This window comes from Cyanistes caeruleus, chromosome 1 (genome assembly GCF_971803275.1).
Source record: "Cyanistes caeruleus chromosome 1, bCyaCae1.hap1.1, whole genome shotgun sequence".
Classification (NCBI taxonomy): domain Eukaryota; kingdom Metazoa; phylum Chordata; class Aves; order Passeriformes; family Paridae; genus Cyanistes; species Cyanistes caeruleus.
The window spans coordinates 3,497,237-3,515,854 of record NC_141701.1 but is presented as its reverse complement, the minus strand read 5'-3'; the positions used below and the strand labels follow the sequence as shown (position 1 = coordinate 3,515,854).

Below are 18,618 nucleotides of genomic sequence, written 5' to 3'. Positions count from 1 at the left end.
GGAAGGGAAGGGAAGGGAAGGGAAGGGAAGGGAAGGGAAGGGAAGGGAAGGGAAGGGAAGGGAAGGGAAGGGAAGGGAAGGGAAGGGAAGGGAAGGGAAGGGAAGGGAAGGGAAGGGAAGGGAAGGGAAGGGAAGGGAAGGGAAGGAGGAAGGAAAGGAAAGGAAAGGAAAGGAAAGGAAAGGAAAGGAAAGGAAAGGAAAGGAAAGGAAAGGAAAGGAAAGGAAAGGAAAGGAAAGGAAAGGAAAGGAAAGGAAAGGAAAGGAAAGGAAAGGAAAGGAAAGGAAAGGAAAGGAAAGGAAAGGAAAGGAAAGGAAATGGGGAGGAAAGGAAAGGAAAGGAAAGGAAAGGAAAGGAAAGGAAAGGAAAGGAAAGGAAAGGAAAGGAAAGGAAAGGAAAGGAAAGGAAAGGAAAGGAAAGGAAAGGAAAGGAAAGGAAAGGAAAGGAAAGGAAAGGAAATGGGGAGGGAGGGAGGGAGGGAGGGAGGGAGGGAGGGAGGGAGGGAGGGAGGGAGGGAGGGAGGGAGGGAGGGAGGGAGGGAGGGAGGGAGGGAGGGAGGGAGGGAAAGAAATATTAGAGCATGTGCATTAGAGCACAATAACACAAATTTGTTTCTTTTTAAATGATTGCATCTTCAAACCTGGTGGTACTCCTCCCAGAAGGCAAAGCCAATATTCTGATCTATTTTTTGATCTTGTAAATGCAGGCAGAGCCAGAGGAAGCCAAGCTCCATCCCAGGGGGAAGCATTCACAGAGTGCAGCCCAGAAACCAGCACTGCCCCTGAAAACTCCAGTTGGGTCCCAGGATTGGGTTAATCACTTCATTATTTCCCGGCACTTGGCCAAGTTCTGTACACGACTTTTGCTGCAAAGCCTTTCATCCGCGGGCATGTGTTCCTGCCAAGCTGCAGATAAAACTGATCTTGGCCACTGGGGGTCATTAAAAGGCCTGTTAGAGCCTCCTCCCAGGAACAGAGCTACTTCTCATGCTGGAATCTGACATCTTCGCTCCTTTAAGGATTTCTCAGGATCATTAAAACCCTTTAGGATCAGAAGCCACTAAGTCATCTTCATTTTCTGACTCACTGCCACTAAGTCATCTTCATTTTCTGACTCACTGTAGATGTTTCCTGCTTCATTTAGACCTGACACAGTCACTGTTGAAAGGCAAATCAGCTCCTAAAAATCATCCCAGGCAAATAAATATGACTTAGAAAAGAACAGCAGAAGAAATTTAACAGAAGACAAATTCTCCTGACTCTTGAGCTGGTCTCATGAGTGCTGTCCTGTCTGCAGGCTGGGCAGGAAAGGAAACCTTCCAAGGAGATGGTGATGATTCTCTCCTCCCTCTCTTCTTCCTTGTCAAGGAAGCAAGACACACATGAGGATCTTTAGTAAAGCCTTTGACATTGCTTCCCACAGCATTCTCCTGGAGGAACTGGGCTGTTCATGGATTAGGCAGGATTTCTGTGTAAGAAACTGGCTGGTGGTGAATGGAGTTAAATCCAGATAGTGGCCAGTCACAAGTGGCTCAGTACTGGGGACAGTCCTATTTAATATCTTTATTGATGATCTGAATAAGGGGGGGGATATTTAGGCTGGTGGAAAGGGGGCTCAGGGGAACCTTCTCAGTCTCCACAACTCCCTGACAGGAGGAGGGGACCAGGTGGGGTTTGGGCTCTGCTCCCAGGGAACAAAGGACAAGACAAAATAGCCTCAAGTTGCCTCAGGGGAAAGTTAGATTTGATTTTAGGAAACAATTCTTCACCAGAATTGTAGTCAAGCATTGAAACAGAATGCCCAGAAGAGTGTTGAGAGCTGTGCCCATCCTTCCCATGCAGATGCAGACAGAGCTGGAGCTCCAGGGGATTTCAGGATAAGGGCTGGGATTGAGCACGAAGCTGTTCCTCAGTCTGCACTGACCAGGACGTGGACATTAACATGCTCGTGCCAAAGTAGGGGAGGTGTTTATACAGCACAAAAAACAATGCAATAAACAATGTCAGTGCCTTCACTTTGGGAAACCTGCTCAAGGAAAGCAGCAGGAGCAAGAGAGGGACTGAGAGATGGAGGATGAAAGCAACTGGGGAAAAGACAGGAAGAGAAAGATGCAGGGGGAATAAAGCTGAATCCTCCTGTGTCTAAACCATCAGATATGTAGGGGGTGGGATTTTTAGACACAGGAAAGAGAGGGACAGCAAATCAAGCAGAACCCAGCATTTCACCCCAAAAGGAAGGCTGGTTTTTCAGGCAAGAAGAGGAATTTGCAGCGTGTTCCAGCAGTGAAAGCCCCCAGCCATGGGCAGGGAACCCCTCCTGCCTGCCTCAGCCCCCCTGATGCAAATGCCAAGGAGGAGAAATGCTACCAGGAGCTGTTCTAAGGCTTTCTACTGCAGACAGGCACTGCCACTGTCTAGGGTGATGCTGAAATGCTGGCCTTGTCCTCACCCCCTCTCTCTCAGTTCTGAGGACATCTCTGACATGCCTGGAAGAAGTAAAACAGAGTAATAAAAAAATAAATTAAAAAAAAAAAGTGATGGAGAAATGGGCCAAAAAGGGCAGGATGTTCAATCAGAAACAAAAGAGTTGGAGAGAAGCAGCAAGACAAGCAGCCCTCCTCCCATCAACTGGACATCATTAAAATAAAATAAAATAAAATAAGATAAAAAATAAAATAAAATAAAATAAAATAAAATAAAATAAAATAAAATAAAATAAAATAAAATAAAATAAAATAAAATAAAATAAAAAATAAAATAAGATAAAATAAGATAAAATAAAATATAAAATAAAATAAGATAAAATAAGATAAAATAAGATAAAATAAAATAAAATAAAATAAAACAGAAATAAAAAATAAAAAATAAAAAATATAAAATATAAATATAAAATATAAAATAAAATAAAAAATAGAATAAAAAATAAAATAAAATAAAATAAAATAAAATATAAAATAAAATAAGATAAAATAAGATAAAATAAGATAAAATAAAATAAAATAAGATAAAATAAAATAAAACAGAAATAAAAAATAAAAAATAAAAAATATAAAATATAAATATAAAATATAAAATAAAATAAAAAATAAAATAAAAAATAGAATAAAAAATAAAATAAAATTAATATAATATAATATAATATAATATAATATAATATAATATAATATAATATAATATAATATAATATAATATAATATAATATAATATAATATAATATAATATAATATAATATAATATAATATAATATAATATAATATAATATAATATAATATAATATAATATAATATAATATAATATAATCAAGCTGTATTCTTACCAAGTCAAATCTGAGCATATGCAGGGAAAAAGAAGCATTGATGTAAGACACACTAACAAGTCAATTAACATCTCTCATCTTGTGAGAGCAGAGGGTGCCAGGAATTCCCCAAATACAAAGTGGCCCATCCTCTCTGATTTCCAGGAATTTCAATCTCTCAAAAGGAAGCTCTTGTTTGCCAGAGTGATTATTTTCTTATTGTTCATAAACATGAACTTTTTCTCCCTGTCAGGATGTAAATATGGCCTGGTTTCTCCTTCACTAATGAGCAATAAATGTGAAAACCCCACGGAGAACAAAAAAATAAATTGAAAAATCACTGAAAATACTGAAATTGTGTTAACAGATCCAAAATTTAAAAGCATGAATTAACAGCACTTTGGTTGAGCAGTAAGACTATAAAAGGAGAGGTATGAAATGACAATGTGACTGAAACCTCCAAATTACATTTCAAAAAACACACACACACACTTGCACATCCATTCCCCCAGGTATGCACATCCTGTGTATTTTTAGTGAATTTTATTGTTATTAGATCCTGGCTTGGAATTATCTGTGTATTGTTCAAAGTCCCAGCCATCTGGCTACAGTCTGGCTGCTAAAGCACTTCAGGAAAAGCAGCAGACATCTCCTCTTTCCTCACCTGCTTAACTCCTGCAGTACCTGAAATAAATCTAAAAAAAAAATTATTACTAAAGGATTGCAATAAAGGTTTTTTTTTTCTGCATTTTGTCATAAGCCCAAGTTCTTTGCAAACTGTGTTTTACAGCAAACCCAGTGAAAATAATAATAAAAAAGAGCTCGGAGGAACGAGTGGGAGAAAGTGACACAGAAATCTTATTTTGTTCAGCCCATCACTTTGGTTGCCTCCACACAGGTATTAAAGTATAGGAGGTCTGAAATTTCCAGACTCATAGGACTGTTTTTTCCCCTCAAAACCTCTTTTTTTTTAGGGGAGAATGGGATGGTTCCCAGTGGTTTTGCTTCCACACAGCTTCATATGCCACAGACCTGTTTTAACATGTCCAAGTTTAAGTCAATTGCTATTCCCAGCCCCAAAAGATGGATTTATGACTTTGAAAAACCTTCTTTACATAACTTTGTCCCTCTTCTTTGCCAGCTGTATCCCTGTTTCCATTTCTGTGTCTCTGTTAGGAGAGGAGAAGGAATAGAGAACATTGTATTTTATGCAGCATGGCTGTGATCTTCTGCTCTCCACTAAGGACCTGAGAAAAGCGTTCAGAGAAGAAAAATAAAATAAAATTCCCCACTTAAGCAAATAATGCTCTGTGCATTCACTTGTATGGAATATTCTTTTGTCTCTCTGAGAATCCACTCCCAAATCTCTGGCTGAAGATGTCAAAGCAAGGAACAGCCAAACACACTGAAGTATCCATGGGAAATATTCCACCTTAGCACATTGCTGGGCAATAAGGGATTTAGGAGCTATCAGGTTTGACTGCTTGCAAAAAAACCCCAAAAAACATAAAAAACCATAAAAAATTGGTTGAAATTTCAAGAGATCCTTAAAAACCTTCCAGAGCAGAAAAGGGGCCTTGGATATCCACTCCCACACCCACAGCTGCCTCATCAGGTGTGATCTGTGAGGTCTGACCTTGATGAGATTCTGAAAATAGGACATAAGCTAAAAAAAATTCCACTGGGAATATTTTAATCCTGGTCCTGTATCTCTCAAGAATCAGCTGCCTACCAATTTAAGCTTGATTTCCACTAAAAATATTGGCTTTAGAAGGAATGAAAGAATTTTTAACGTACTTAGGATGTGTTCATATAGAAAAAATAATAGTATCATCATCCCATTGCAGTCCTCAGCAGCCAGGAAAAAAAGAGTGAGAAACACAGAGATAACCCCAAAACGTGTTTCCAGCTCAGGATCAGGAAAAAATGGGAAATTGGCTTTTAGAAACACCTACACAACCACTTGTACATCTCAGAACCTCTCTAAGCTGCTTCTTCCACCCCAGCACAACCCCCTGCAGCACCACACCACCAACAGCCACACCAACAGCCCCTGAACTGCTCATGAATCCCAGACATTGGCATCCCACTATAACAGAGAAATTGAGGGAAGATCTGCAACACATACATCCTAACATCCAATTTAATATCCTTCCTCACTCCTAAATGCTTTCCATCCACACTAATTCACCCTAATCCCCAATCTACCTGCTTACATCTGTCGAGTCCTTCCCCACTGTTGATCTTTAATCCCTGCCCACTTCTAGCTGCCAGTGTCAGTCTCCAAGCCAACGTCACCTGGAAGAAGAGATATTCAGAAATAATATTTCTGGACTGACAGCATGCATAAAAGCTTTATTCCTTTTTTTTTTTATTATTATTTTATTTCTCTTCATTCAAATTCTGTTTGTGTCACAGGTATTTGGGTCAGCTGTGTCTACTCCTCCTTTACGTACAGAAGTGAGATTTGTGTATGTTCTGTAAATAAATACATCCTTAGAGAAGGGCTGCAGAACAGAAATCCACAATTGTGTTGTCCTAGGGTGACTTTATGGTGCTTGTATCCCAAATCATCTCTTTATACTGGATATTTTTCTGCACCTTTAAGACTGGCTCTGAGAGCGAAGGGGGAGGAAAAGGAGCAAGCTCTCCTTTGCTTTACAGCCACAAAAAGAACTCACTCTCTCTCTCCAATCCACAAAAAGACTTTCTGCATTTGCCACCTCTTCAAAGCAGAAAAAAAATTTAATTGTTTAATATTATTAATTATTTTTATGCTTGTGAATACTCTGCTTATTAAATAAACAGGTTTTTCACTTTCCTCAAAAGAAGTCTTTGTCTCCTGAACAAGTGAAGGGAAAGGCCACTCAATTTTGCCCTTTAAAAAAATCACCCCTGGAAAAGCTCCTTTTCAAATTTGTACCAAACCAAAATACGTGTTTTTCCAGTATCTCTATAAATCTGCATCCCCACTTTCCTGGCAGAAGGCAATGCCATAAAACTCCACCTGCATTTTCAAACAGAAAAAGGAAAATTCACTCACACACAGAGGACGCTAAATTCTTTTATTTCTAATCAATTAAGAAATTCTACATCCTCGAGAAGTTAATTAATTGGATAACACTAAGTATAGGAAGGGAAGGAAACAAGAAAACAGGGAAGAAATTTGCACCTGGCTGCACTATGGAGTAGTGACAGAGGTGACCAAGACATGGATATGCTCTCCAAAATATCAAAGACTTGGTAAGCTACAAGGTGCATTCATGTACAGGGATTTTGCTAGTTTATCCATTATTATTTTAAATATTAATATTATTATTACAAATAATATATTAACATCTCAAACATGCAGAGTTCCATCTCACTCAGCATGTCCTGCAGCACCCACTGTCCATATCACAACAGCACAGGCAACAGAGACGTTTTTCCTTCCTAAACCTTTATCCCAGATTTTAGACTTTTTGAATTAGTTTCCTTTCACAGCCGAAACCCCAAGTGGGAATTCTGCAGCAGCAGAAATCAAAAAAATAATTCTGGAGCAATTCAGTTAATATCAAGCTTGGTTTTCAGCCAAAGATCAGGGTGAGGTAGCACAATCTCACCTGGGCTAAGAATCGGAGCTGTGCCAGTGTCTGATTCACACCTGGGGAATGCTTGGGACAAAGTAAATTCCTGCCAGAAACTATTGTAGCTCTTCTTCCAGTGCCCAGGAATGTCCACTCCCAAATTTACTGGGGTTACTCCAGTAATAGTGGAGGAGACAGAGCATCACTGTACATGGATATCCAAACCAGGACAGACAAGGCTGAATTCAATTTCAGCCCCATTTGGTTTCATGATGAGCACATTAATTAAATCTAAAAAAAAAAAAGCCAAAAAAAAAAAATGGAAAAAAAGACATTTAGCAGCCCTAATGGCAATAAAAAGTGTCAGCATCTTCCCAAGCAGGAAGTGCAACATGGAGTGGACAAAGCTGTGTTAGAAATGACAGTATGTTCCTGGACACCACCTTTTCCAGTGAAGTTTGGGGATTCTTCCATTCATGTTGCAGGAAAGGAGTTGCAGAACCTCAGGAAAAATGCTGGCTGGAGTATTTAGCCTGTCTGGCTGCTGATTCTGCCTCCTCCCTGGAGAGACAGCTCGATGAACCAAACTGGGATGCAGCCACCACCCCAGATGCTGGAAATATTCCAGCAAACCTGGAACAAGCTCTGATCTGCTCTACCCCTGATTTCAGAATGAAACCATCCTGGCAGCACATCTGCCTGGCACAGCAGGACACTGGGGAGCACTGGGATGTGCACGTAGAGACAGTTCTGATGGAAAAACAAACAGCTGCAGAAGGGTTGCTCCATCCTCATCCTATTCCCCATGGATCCCCATTCAGCAAACATGGACAGATGTGCATACAAGGTCATGCAGCAATCCTGCTGCTCAATTTCAGCTGTATCTTGTTTCAGGTGGACTTTTTTGCAGGCACAGATCAAGAAAAACAGGCTTCAGATCCTATCCAAGCATTGGGTATTGCCACCATGGAAAGAACAGGATGCAGAGCACAGGGTGGAAGCCCAGTGGTGTAAGAAATGTTGAGGAAGCTTTGCAGCAATTGTAGGAATTTCATAATAGAGCCAAGAACTCCCTTATGCCTTGTTGGAGAAGTGCTCTGCTCTCCTAACCAGAGAAGTGCTCTCGAGAAACTCAGAGAGTTTCAAAAAATGCAATTCTTTTCAATAGACAGAATTAAAGAATCTTGGAAGCATTGATGAGAAAATCACAGGAACATAGAATGGTTTAGGGAAGGGGCCTTAAAGATGATCCAGTTGTCCTGCCATGGACAGGGACACTTTCCACTGGAGCAGGTAGATCCAAGCCCTCGCCAACCTGGCCTTAAATACTTCCAGGGATGGGGCAGCCACAGCTCCACTGGGCACCCTGTGCCAGGGCCTCACCACCCTCAAAGGGAAGAATTTCTTCCTCACATCTCATCTAAACCTTCCCTCATTCAGTTTAAAATCACTGATGTGGTGTCCAGGCTTGAGCTTAAACAAGAGCTGGTAAAAAGTTTGAATGAGGCAGTAGCTGAGTTTTATTTTGTTAATAAGACTTTTCTTTCCTCTGCCTCCAAGACAAAGAAAAGCTTTTGAAAAAGCAGCCAGAAGGAAAAAAATGTTGAGCTAAATTCATTTCAGGAGCTGAACCTAAAGCACAGGGCAGTCTTTTCTTGTTTAGGAAAATATACCCATGTGGAAAGACTTTCCAGAAGGGCAGCCCCAGGTCTGGGCACACATTGGGAAAGAAAATGAACCACAAGCACATTCATGGAATTACAGAATCACAGAATGGCCTGGGTTGGAAAAGACTTTAAAAAACATCTGTTTCCAAACCTCTACAATGGGCAGGGACACTTTCCACTGGACAGTTTCCACCAGCAACATTCATTCTGTTTTTGCCTTTCCTACCAAGGCACCTCTACCCACACAACGAGCCAGCTACGGGCAGAGCTTCTTCTAAAACTACTTCTAATTCCGCTGTAATTGAGTGGAAAATGAAGCAAGCTGTTCTGAGCAGTTCTCATATTTAAATGCATTTCCAGCTGAAATGCCTAAGGAAAGGTGAGTGTTTTTGATTTCTGATTTTCTGTCAAAGACTGGGACCGCCAGCATGAGTTTTACATGTACAATTGCTTTGGATAACCAAGACTAGCAAATAAAATTGGTAAAGGAAAACAAAAAAACCAAAAACCAAAACCAAACAAAAAAACCCCCACAAAAATTTAAAAAAAACACAAAAAAAACCCACAAAAAACAACAAAAACAAACAAACAAAAAAAGTTTATCTTTACCCTATTTTTATCCAGGAGGTTTTTGGATTGGTTTGTTGGTTTTCTTGTTTTTTGGGTTTTTTTTATGCTAAGAAATTGTCAGCTCACCTCACATATTTCGTTAAAATACATATTTATTCCAATGGTGAGTTCTGTTTTTTCTAGTTATATAAATAAATGCATAACCACTTACAATTCCTGAAATACTGAAATTAAAGCAAAACGTTTATTATAATGTTAAAAGTGCCAGAAGGGATAGGGCAGAGGTTTTCAAAACAAACAGTTTCAAAGTCAATTCGTGTATGAAAGTTAATTCTCCTGGCAATTCCTTTTGCTATAAAACATGATGTTCATTATTCTTTAATATGTTTTCTTAAGTTTAGTCTTATTAATTCATTAAATCATTGCTAAGATCTCCAAAAACTGAATGTAAGGCAGAGAAGATCCTCTAAATCTAGTGAAAATGGACCAAGAAAAGAAATATATAACTTTGGGAAGTTTTGCACAATAGCAAAGAAACAGTAAGAAATAATTCTGAAGATGCCACGAAAAAGTTTTTTGGTGTTGTCTAGTGAGAGAGATCATCTTATCAGGCAGGATTTTTTTGGTATTGTTTACACTTAGACTTTAACTTGCACTTTACTAATGACTTGTTAAATATGACACCCAACTCCTCAACTTCTATGGGACCATAAATACAAGAAAATATGATGGGATCCAAGACTTAGAAGCCAAAGTCAATCATTAAGACTCTCAGAAATGTTTTACACAACATTTGACAAGCCATATTATTGTTTAGAGCTTTCTAAATTAGAGACAAGTCCAGAAGCTAACCTTGAAACAATATTTGTGAACCCATCTAAGCATGACAGAGAAAAAGGTGCTACAGGAGGTCACATCTTCAGACTTTTCTTCTTTGAAGCTTGGATTTGATGATCTTGGAGGTCTTTTTCAACCTTAATGATTCAGTAATTCCACACTTGACAGGACTCCATCCCAAAGGCACAGTTTGTTTAAATTACTGAATGTGATCTGGCCCAGCCCTCCAGTCTGAGACTTCAGCATTTGAAAAAAAAACCGCTCTTAATATTGCATAGCAGCTTCGAACCTCCCTTCAATATTCAACAATTTTGTTCTTGCTTTCTTTCACTGTTTTTAACTCTTTCTAGCACCCTTTCCTGAGGACATTTAAATGTGTGATTGTGGATAGTGTTCCTCACAGTTTCCACAACCAGACCCTCTGGACAACGCCTTTCACTGCAACAACCACGGGTTTCAAATTGCCTTCAGCAAAGCATTCCAAGTACTGGAATTAATTTCAGAAGCAAATGCAAAACCAAAGCAGCGCCCAGGCCCCTGCACAGCAAAAGGATTAACCACCTGCTTAGTGTTAATTAACCTCGGGGGGACTCCTTGTGTACTCAGGAGTTTGTTCTGTGCTTCAGCACTTTGTAGTCTCGAGATGTGGAGCTGGCAGTGGAATCCTTCCCATGGTGTGGCACCAGACCCGGGGCTGCAGTGAGGCCACAGGGGGGTCAGGCCACGGTGCTGGTTTGTACCCGAGCTTTGGAGTGAGTTTTGCCCAGAAAACAGAGTTTCTGCCAGCCCCATCCTGTTGGGGAGGGTGAAACAGGGAAACCTTATGAATGTGATTGTTTGGCAGAAGATTCTGAAAATATGAAGGTTAGAATGAAAGTAGAAATGAAAGCCTGCTTTGAGTCATAGGATACTGAGTACTGGTTAACCAAAGAACAATAGCCTAGCCAGCTAGAGGAGAATCCCTGTTGATAAAACAATGTCCTTATGCTGATAGAAAGTCCAAAGGTCAAGAAGCAAGGACAGAAATTGTAAAGCTTTGTAGAGTCTAAAATGCAACACTGTATGTTAATATGGGGATGCTCATAGGCTGTATGTAAATTCTTTAGTGGGTTTGTCTCATGGTGATTGGTTACTGAGAATTAGAATATTCACTATAGAAAAAGATATATTGGATTGTAACGAGAACTTCACTCTCTTAGCTTTTCCCTCTTAACCCTTCTGTTAACTGCTCTCTCAGCTCCTCTCTCCTCCTCTCTTACCTCTTCCACTCTTTCCCTCTCTTACTTTTACCCTCTTGGTTTTTCCCCTCTTACCCCTCTCTTGTCTCCCCCTCTCTCCTAAGCCTCCCTGGTTTCCCTCTGCTCTCCCACTGTCTCTCTTACTCCCTCCCTCCCCTTTTCCAACCTCTCCTCTCCTGCTCTCCCCTCTCTCTTTCCCCTCCCCTGAGCCACATGGGTGACGAGGCTGGTGGCGGACACGGGTCTCCCCTCTCTTTACCCATATAATAAATCGCTTATACCTGAACAGTTTGACCCTGGAGAAGTCTCTCACTGCAAGCGAGCGTTTTTACACAGCAATACCATCCCACCAAAGGGGTCACAATGATCTGAACATCTCCCTCCCATGGAGCACACGAGCTCCGTGACTCTGCCAAACTTGGAGGCAACTAAGAACCCCATGGTGTGTTACTAAAGACAAATCACTTTCCTGAATTGCTAGAAAAGGAGGTAAATAGGATTGGAGAGGACAGAAGAGTGGTTCATCTGTAAGGAGGAGGTTTGGATTGGGTATTTGGGAAAAAAATCTCTGAAAGGGTTGTCAAGCCCTGGAACAGGCTGCCGAGGGACGTGGTTGTGTCACCAGCCCTGCAGGGATTTACAAGATGTGTAGATGTGGCACCTGGGAACATGGTTTAGTGGTGGATCTGGTGGTGTTGGGTTAATGGTTGGACTTGAGGATCTCAGAAGGCTTTTCCCACCTAAACAATTCCATGACAGGTCAGTGACCCTGCTGCCAGCACTGGCACATGACTTTCTAACCAAGAGCTGGTTGGTGTCGCACAGAGGCAGGTGAATGGTAGAGATGGGACAGCAAAGAAAATTATAGACCCAATTCCAGGAAAAAAAAAATAATTAGAAAAATTAATTTAACAATTGCTAAGTATTGAAATGATAATTAGGTGATTTATACCCAGAGAACACTGCCAAACACAACTTTCAGGGACGAATTTCATTTTGTTCAGTGACAAGATAACCAACCTTATCCAACCAGGAGAAAGACTCACATGTGATATATCTTGAGTACAACCCTGGCCAGAGTCCCACACAAAATCTTCAGGAGAAACTGAGGGGAAAATGGTCTAAATGAAGTCACAGCCAAATTAGGCACTGACCCAGCAGTCCCTTGAGCTCACCTGGAAGCAATGCACTGCTGGAATATGAAATTAACCTTACCTTTTCAGAGCTGGCATTTAACATCCAGGTTACAGTAAGGTTAATAAAAGCAGTGTTAAAAGTTTCCTGTCTTGTGGCATTTTAATCCAAGCCATTTAAATTCCCTGACCTATATGCCTCCTTGTGTAAAGCAGGTTTTGTTCATTTTCCCCAGGAAAAGATGGTTTTTGGAAGGTAGTTCGAACATGGTGGAGAGCGCAGGTTGCACACAGTAAGAATCCAGAGTTTAATTCCTACCCCTCTATCACATTTGCTCTCTGTTTGTCTTAGACATTACTTAGACATCACATTACTTTTAAAAATAATATTTTTGAAGTCCATCTTTTCCATTTCTATGTTTAAACTTAAAAACAAAAAGAAAAAAAACAAAAACCAACAAACCAAAACAATTACTTTCTACTACCTGCTTTCTAGTTTATCCATGCAACACCAATGCCCAGATGAAGCCCAGAGAAGCTCCTGCAAGGAAACTGGGGAACACAAGGGTTTACAATGATTTTGGGGATCAGAAAGAGGATATGAAAAGCAGATGTTGCTGTAGGAGGTTGTAACTCCCAGCTACAAAGCAGACACATGGCTTATGCCCCCACTTGCCTCTCCTGGCTGTGGGTGTGGGACAATCGAACCCTCAAAGTGCTCTACTCCAGGTAATCCTGGTGATCCTGCTTGTGACACACCTCAGGATGCCCCATGGTTAAAGCCACAGAACATCTGAGTTCTGCTGAGCTTCTCCCTCCCCTCCTAAAACCTGCCAACATTAAAAAATAATAATAATGAAAAAAAAAACCCCTCTTGTTTTTGTTTTCCCCAAGAAATCCTGGATATCCACCGTCAAAAATAGAGTCTGAACTAGAGTTTTCCAACACCAAGGTGTCCAGGGCAAACCAAATTGCTAAAATACTGCCTTAGGACCCTCCCCAGACTCTGCAGATGGAGTTTGTGGATCTTTCTAATTAGGATGGTCAGCAACGTTAACCTCCACTGGCCTGAGGATGGGCTCTGAGTCTATCCATCATCACATCAGCCCAGAGCCAAGAGGATCACCTTCAAGTAATTAAACTTTCCCATCCTGGCAGCACATTTGGATTGAGCATGGAAGAAACAGAGCCAAGATAAACAGATGCCTAAGCACAGAGGAAACCCCTATGGCAGTATCACCCTTCATTAAACAAAACCAAACTAAAACTAAGCCCCCTCTTCTTTGCTCTCTATATTAAGGATGAAGCCCATCACCTCTACTGCTGCTGTATCTCAGGGTTTTCTGTTGGATACTGAATATTTCAGTTGGATATTGAATACTGGACCTCTGTTGGACATTTACCTTCAGGAATACCTGGTTTTATTAATTTATTATTTACAAGGAGAGGGAGAAGTTTAAAGCATGCACAGGACATTCCCATCGAGGTCTGTCCCTGCTGAGAGCAGAGACACAAAAGCTGGTGGGAAGGCCACGCTCCTTTGTTCCAGCCACACCATGATCTAATACAAAAGGCAATTTTTCTTAGCAAACCAGTCATCCATCGTCCAGAAGCAGGAGGCAGATAATTAGTGTTGCATTACCCTCTCCTGGCACTTAATTAATGGCAATATTTGGGGATACTGTGACAAAAGGCATCCAATGTGTCCATCTGCAGTGACAAAGGGACACAGGTTCAGATGACATAGAAGAGAATCACGGAATGCCAAGCTGCAAAGGAACCTCCAGGACCGTCTGATCCAACCTTTCTTGGCAAAAGCACAGCCTGGACAGGATGGCCCAACGCTCCATCTAGATGAACTTTAAAACTGTCCAGCATGCAGGAATCCACCACTTCTCTGGGGAGATTATTCTAAAGGCTGATTGTTCTCATTGCAAAACATTTTCCTCTTGTCTGAGTACCTGATAATCTCCCCAGGAGTAATTTACACCCCGCATCTTTTCCATGTGAAAAAAGAGTCTTCATCTCCTTTGTAGCCACCCTTTAAATGCCGGAACACAATGAAAAGGCCTCCCCTAAATCTTCTTTTCTCAAGGCTGAATGAACCCACCTCTGACTGAGACACACAGAAAGGAAACTTCTCCAAGGTGCCTTGGCCAACACAAACACGTCCCTCCCCTTGAAATCTTTTCTACGGGGTGCTGAGCTAAGGGACCAACCAGTTTTGGCTGCCTGGGAAAATCCACGCTGGAGTACCCTGGAGATGTGTCCATGGCAATGCCACTGGACAGGATGTGTGCAAGCCTGGAGGGGAAACCAGCACTCAAGTCTAAGCCATAATCCAGAGCATCAACAGGCTCTGCTGGGCGGACAGCACACCATGGCAGTTTCAAAAAAACTGAATTTTCTACACCAGCTCCTCTTTGCCATCCACTGCAGGCAGCTTCAGCATCACAGCTCCAACTGCCAAGCTGTGGGCAAGCTGGGCACAATAAGGGATCTCTTCAAATATTTAGAGATTTCAAGTGTCTTGAGTTATTCTGTGAATTTGCATTAAAAACAGAGGTTCTTTCATACAGCACAATAAATATTCATTTTTTAAAAAAAATCTAAGCTACAACACACTGAGATTCATCATTTGTCTAGTCCACATTTCAATTATCTTTTCTTACAGTTCTTTGATTGTGCCCAAGTATCCCATTCTTCCTTGCTTTTCTGCCTTTAATTTTGCCTTGCAGAATAGCAAAAAAAATCACTATTTACAACTGAACAGACAACTCATACTTACTTCAATACCTTCTTCCTGTCCAAAGAAAAAAAAATTCAAAAAAATCAAAATTAAACCCAAATTTGTAAGAAGAAAGAAACCCAAGAGAAACCTCTAAACCTCTATATATATATATATATATATATATATATATATATATATATATATATATATATATAATAAAATCCATGGAGAACTGCTATTTGTAAAACAAAAAAATGTTTCACAACACCAAATCAGGCTGTGTTAGTGAATGGCCCAGTTGAAATCAAAGGCAAGAGGAGAGAGGGGTGACATTCTTCCCTGAAAAAAGGAAAAGAGAGCCCTTTGCCATGTTACAAGGGCAGGCCAGATCCAGGAATAAATTGAAGGATAAGTTCCAGATAAAAATACTTGCTCAAAGCTAGACTAGATAAGGCCAGATGAGCCCTACAGCTGGTCTGGCCTCTGCTTAAAAAAATGACAGAAAGAAAGAATTCATGGCCATTTGTAAGCCACTGTTTGTGGTTTCAGCATTTCCTGAGTGAGTTTTTGATCCTGTTTGCCACATCCAAGAATGTTTCCCAGATTCAAGAAGCTTCCACAGCAAAGTTATCTTCTAGGAAAGCAAAGCCCACTGCATTTTGTACATCTTCCCATCTACTCCCTCCATCTGCCAGCCTTAGAACAGCCATTGAGATAAACTTCTTGTAAAGGTGATGGGGAGATGGGAAAAGACACAAGCCACTTTGGAGAATAATCTGTATTTCTCCTTTGGATCTCTCAAAATTCCTCCAAAACCCTCATTAGTGCTGCTCTCCCAGGCTGCAGCCCCAAATCCTGAGCACGGTAAGACGTTGGGCCTCAATCACACAAATCAAACTGAAAAAGTTGAGGTTTCACCTTTGAAAATTAGTGTCAGAAATGACCCCTGGTGAGGGTGTGATATTTATACAGCAGCCACAGTGAACCTGAGCAAGTCAAACTTCAGTCCTAAGGGAGTCAGGTGGAATAAATTACAGCAAGGGATCAATACTTCACCGAGAGGTTGATAGCCCTGTCTCGAAGGGCCTCCAAATGGGTTCCTGCTCCCAAATCCACTCCCATCAATGGATCCATAAGACATTTTCTGGATAGTGATGGATGCAGGATTACACTTCAAACCTGAAAAACAGAGAAAAAGACAGGCACAGCCCTGTTAAAAGTCAGCTAAACCCCAGTAGCCTAAGGAAAAAAGAGGACTGAGAAGGCAAATAAAAGATACAGGGCAATCTCCAAACTTCAGGATGCCCACCTGCAAAAAATTAAAAGCACTAAAATCCAGGTGTTTTGGACTACAAATTGTTTTGAGGGCAAGCAAGTCATTTGACCTCCCTGTGTCTCATTTTCTCCATTGATAAAGGGCAACTTTTAATTCCTTGCTGTTCACAAAGTGCTTTGAGATCCTGAGCTGGAAGGCAAAGACTTCAGCACTCAATCAAAAAAAAAGGTGATGCTGTCTTCTGGAACATTACTAGTACACAGCTGGCTGGAGTCTATCCATCACACTGCAGTCCTGATGAGCTCTCAAAAGAGGCAGTTTGATGCTATAAGCTCCTGGGCCTCCAGTAGAAATATTTGAGCCAGAGTTATTTTGCCTTGCTGGTTAAAAATAAATAAAAATTAAAAATCTGCAAGGCCTGAGGTAGCAGCAGAATGAAATAAATGTGGCAGTGTCAGAGGAAGACAACTTCTTCCTCCTTATCCACAGAAATGCTTCACCCAGACACCCTTCAGCATTTCAACAGTGTCCCAGGGCTTTGGTATCCAAATAGTTCAGCTCAAAGGCACAGAAGACACAATGGCATCAAAGGAAAAGATAAAGGTGCTACCTGAAACTGGGAAACTACACAGGCCCCAACCCAGCTAGTGCTTTCTTACACCAAGGCTATGAAAACACCCAAAACTGGTGTTTCTACCACAAAGAAAGCTTACATGTGGTGTGATTCTGGTGTGATGGCAGAATCAGAATGGTTTGGGTTGGCAGGGACCCTTAAAGGTGATCTAGTCCAACCTCCCCAGCCCGAAATGGTTCTAGTGATGGGGCATCCTGGTCCAGTGTTTTACTCACCATAAACCAAAATTCTTCATTATAACCACTCTGTATCTACTCTTTTGTCAGTTTAAAACCATTGTACCATCACTACAGGTGCTACTAAAATTTTGTCCTCATCTTTCTTATACTAAGTATTGAAAGGCCACATTAAAGACTCCCCAGAGCCTCCTCTTCTCCAGGCTGAACAACACCAACTGTACAGCCTTTCTTCATGGCAGTTCATCTCTCTGATAATTTTTGTGGCCTCCTCTGGTCCTGTTCCAACTGCTCCATGTCTTTCTTGTACTGAGAAAGATGTTGGGGTGTTAGGCTGGATGACATGAGCTGTGATACTTCATTCTGGGCTTAGATATTCAAATTTCTCATGTTCTGGACCAGTCATTTTCCCTCTGACGTGCAAAAATCTGGGAATGTGGCATATGACCACATGTCACATGATGTCCTCATTGATATATATCTCAGGAAAGGGCTGAAGTCTCCTTTGGGATGCACTGACACTTGCAGCTTTTCCTCTGGTTTGTCCTCCATGGAAAGCAAAGCACCAGAAAATCCCAGTTCTGCACTGTACTGGGCACAACCTGATGGCCTCAGGCACCTGTTCTACTTAATTCTCCTTTTTTTTTTTTCCTTTCAGAGTTTCAAAACCAAGCAAAAAAATCAGCGCTGTGATTCACCAGGCAGCAAAACTCCAGGACCAAAATAAATCACTCGCCATCCTCCCTTAATTGGGCCAGACACGTGAAGGAAGATGAAAGTGCAACCACCTTGAGAGAGCAGTGGTTGGGAGCTAAATCCATTAAAAGTGGAGAAAATCCAGAGTGCAGCTTCCCCAGCCAGCCTCAGTGTACCACGTACACACATAATTGGCATCTGAGGCTGCAGGTGCCCCCAGGCCAGAAATCCTTCATTTTTAGGGAAACAGCCTTCAGCACAAACTTACGGAATCCAAGCTGTGAGAGCAGCCAGAGAGAGGTGAGGGTGTGTGTTGGGGTGTGCTTCAAGGAGACAGAAAATGGAGCAAACAAGAGGAACCAAGGAGCAAACCTGTAAACCAAGGCACTCAACAGCAAAACAATCCATCCTGTCAGCCGTGTGAAACTGCAAAACCATATTATTTCCCTGGAAAATGCACCTTACAATTGTACTTTCTCCCAGGAGACCTTAGAGCAACTTTCAGTAGCTCATGAGGGTCTGCAAGAGAGGTGGAGAGGGACTTTTCAGGGGGGCATGGAGTGACAGGACAAAGAGTAATGGCTTTGAATTGAAAGAGAGTAAGTTTAGATTGGATATTTGGAAAAAAAAATCTATATTCAGAAGCTGGTGAGGCCCTGGAGGAGGTTTCCCTGAGAAGTTGTGGCTCTCCTATCCCTGGAAGTGTTCAAGACAAGGTTGGACAGGGCTTGGAGCAACCTGGGATAGTGGAAAGTGTCTCTGCCCATGGCAGGAGGTTGGAACTGGAAGATCTTTATGGTCC

The 18,618-nt window shown here is 41.3% G+C and overlaps 1 protein-coding gene across 23 annotated transcripts in view; it reads right to left on the bottom strand.

Annotated features, from left to right (window-relative positions):
• Positions 1–18,618, bottom strand: part of TSNARE1 (t-SNARE domain containing 1) — a 449,654-nt gene that overhangs the window by 335,045 nt on the left and 95,991 nt on the right. For all 23 annotated transcript variants that reach the window (XR_015283186.1, XM_086877018.1, XM_086877108.1 and 20 more), the window contains one exon: positions 16,091–16,213. Coding sequence is in view for 22 of the 23 variants with exons in the window: in XM_086877018.1 (XP_086733144.1) it covers positions 16,091–16,175 (85 nt within the window). In the remaining variant the exon portion in view is untranslated. The remainder of the gene's footprint in view (positions 1–16,090; positions 16,214–18,618) is intronic.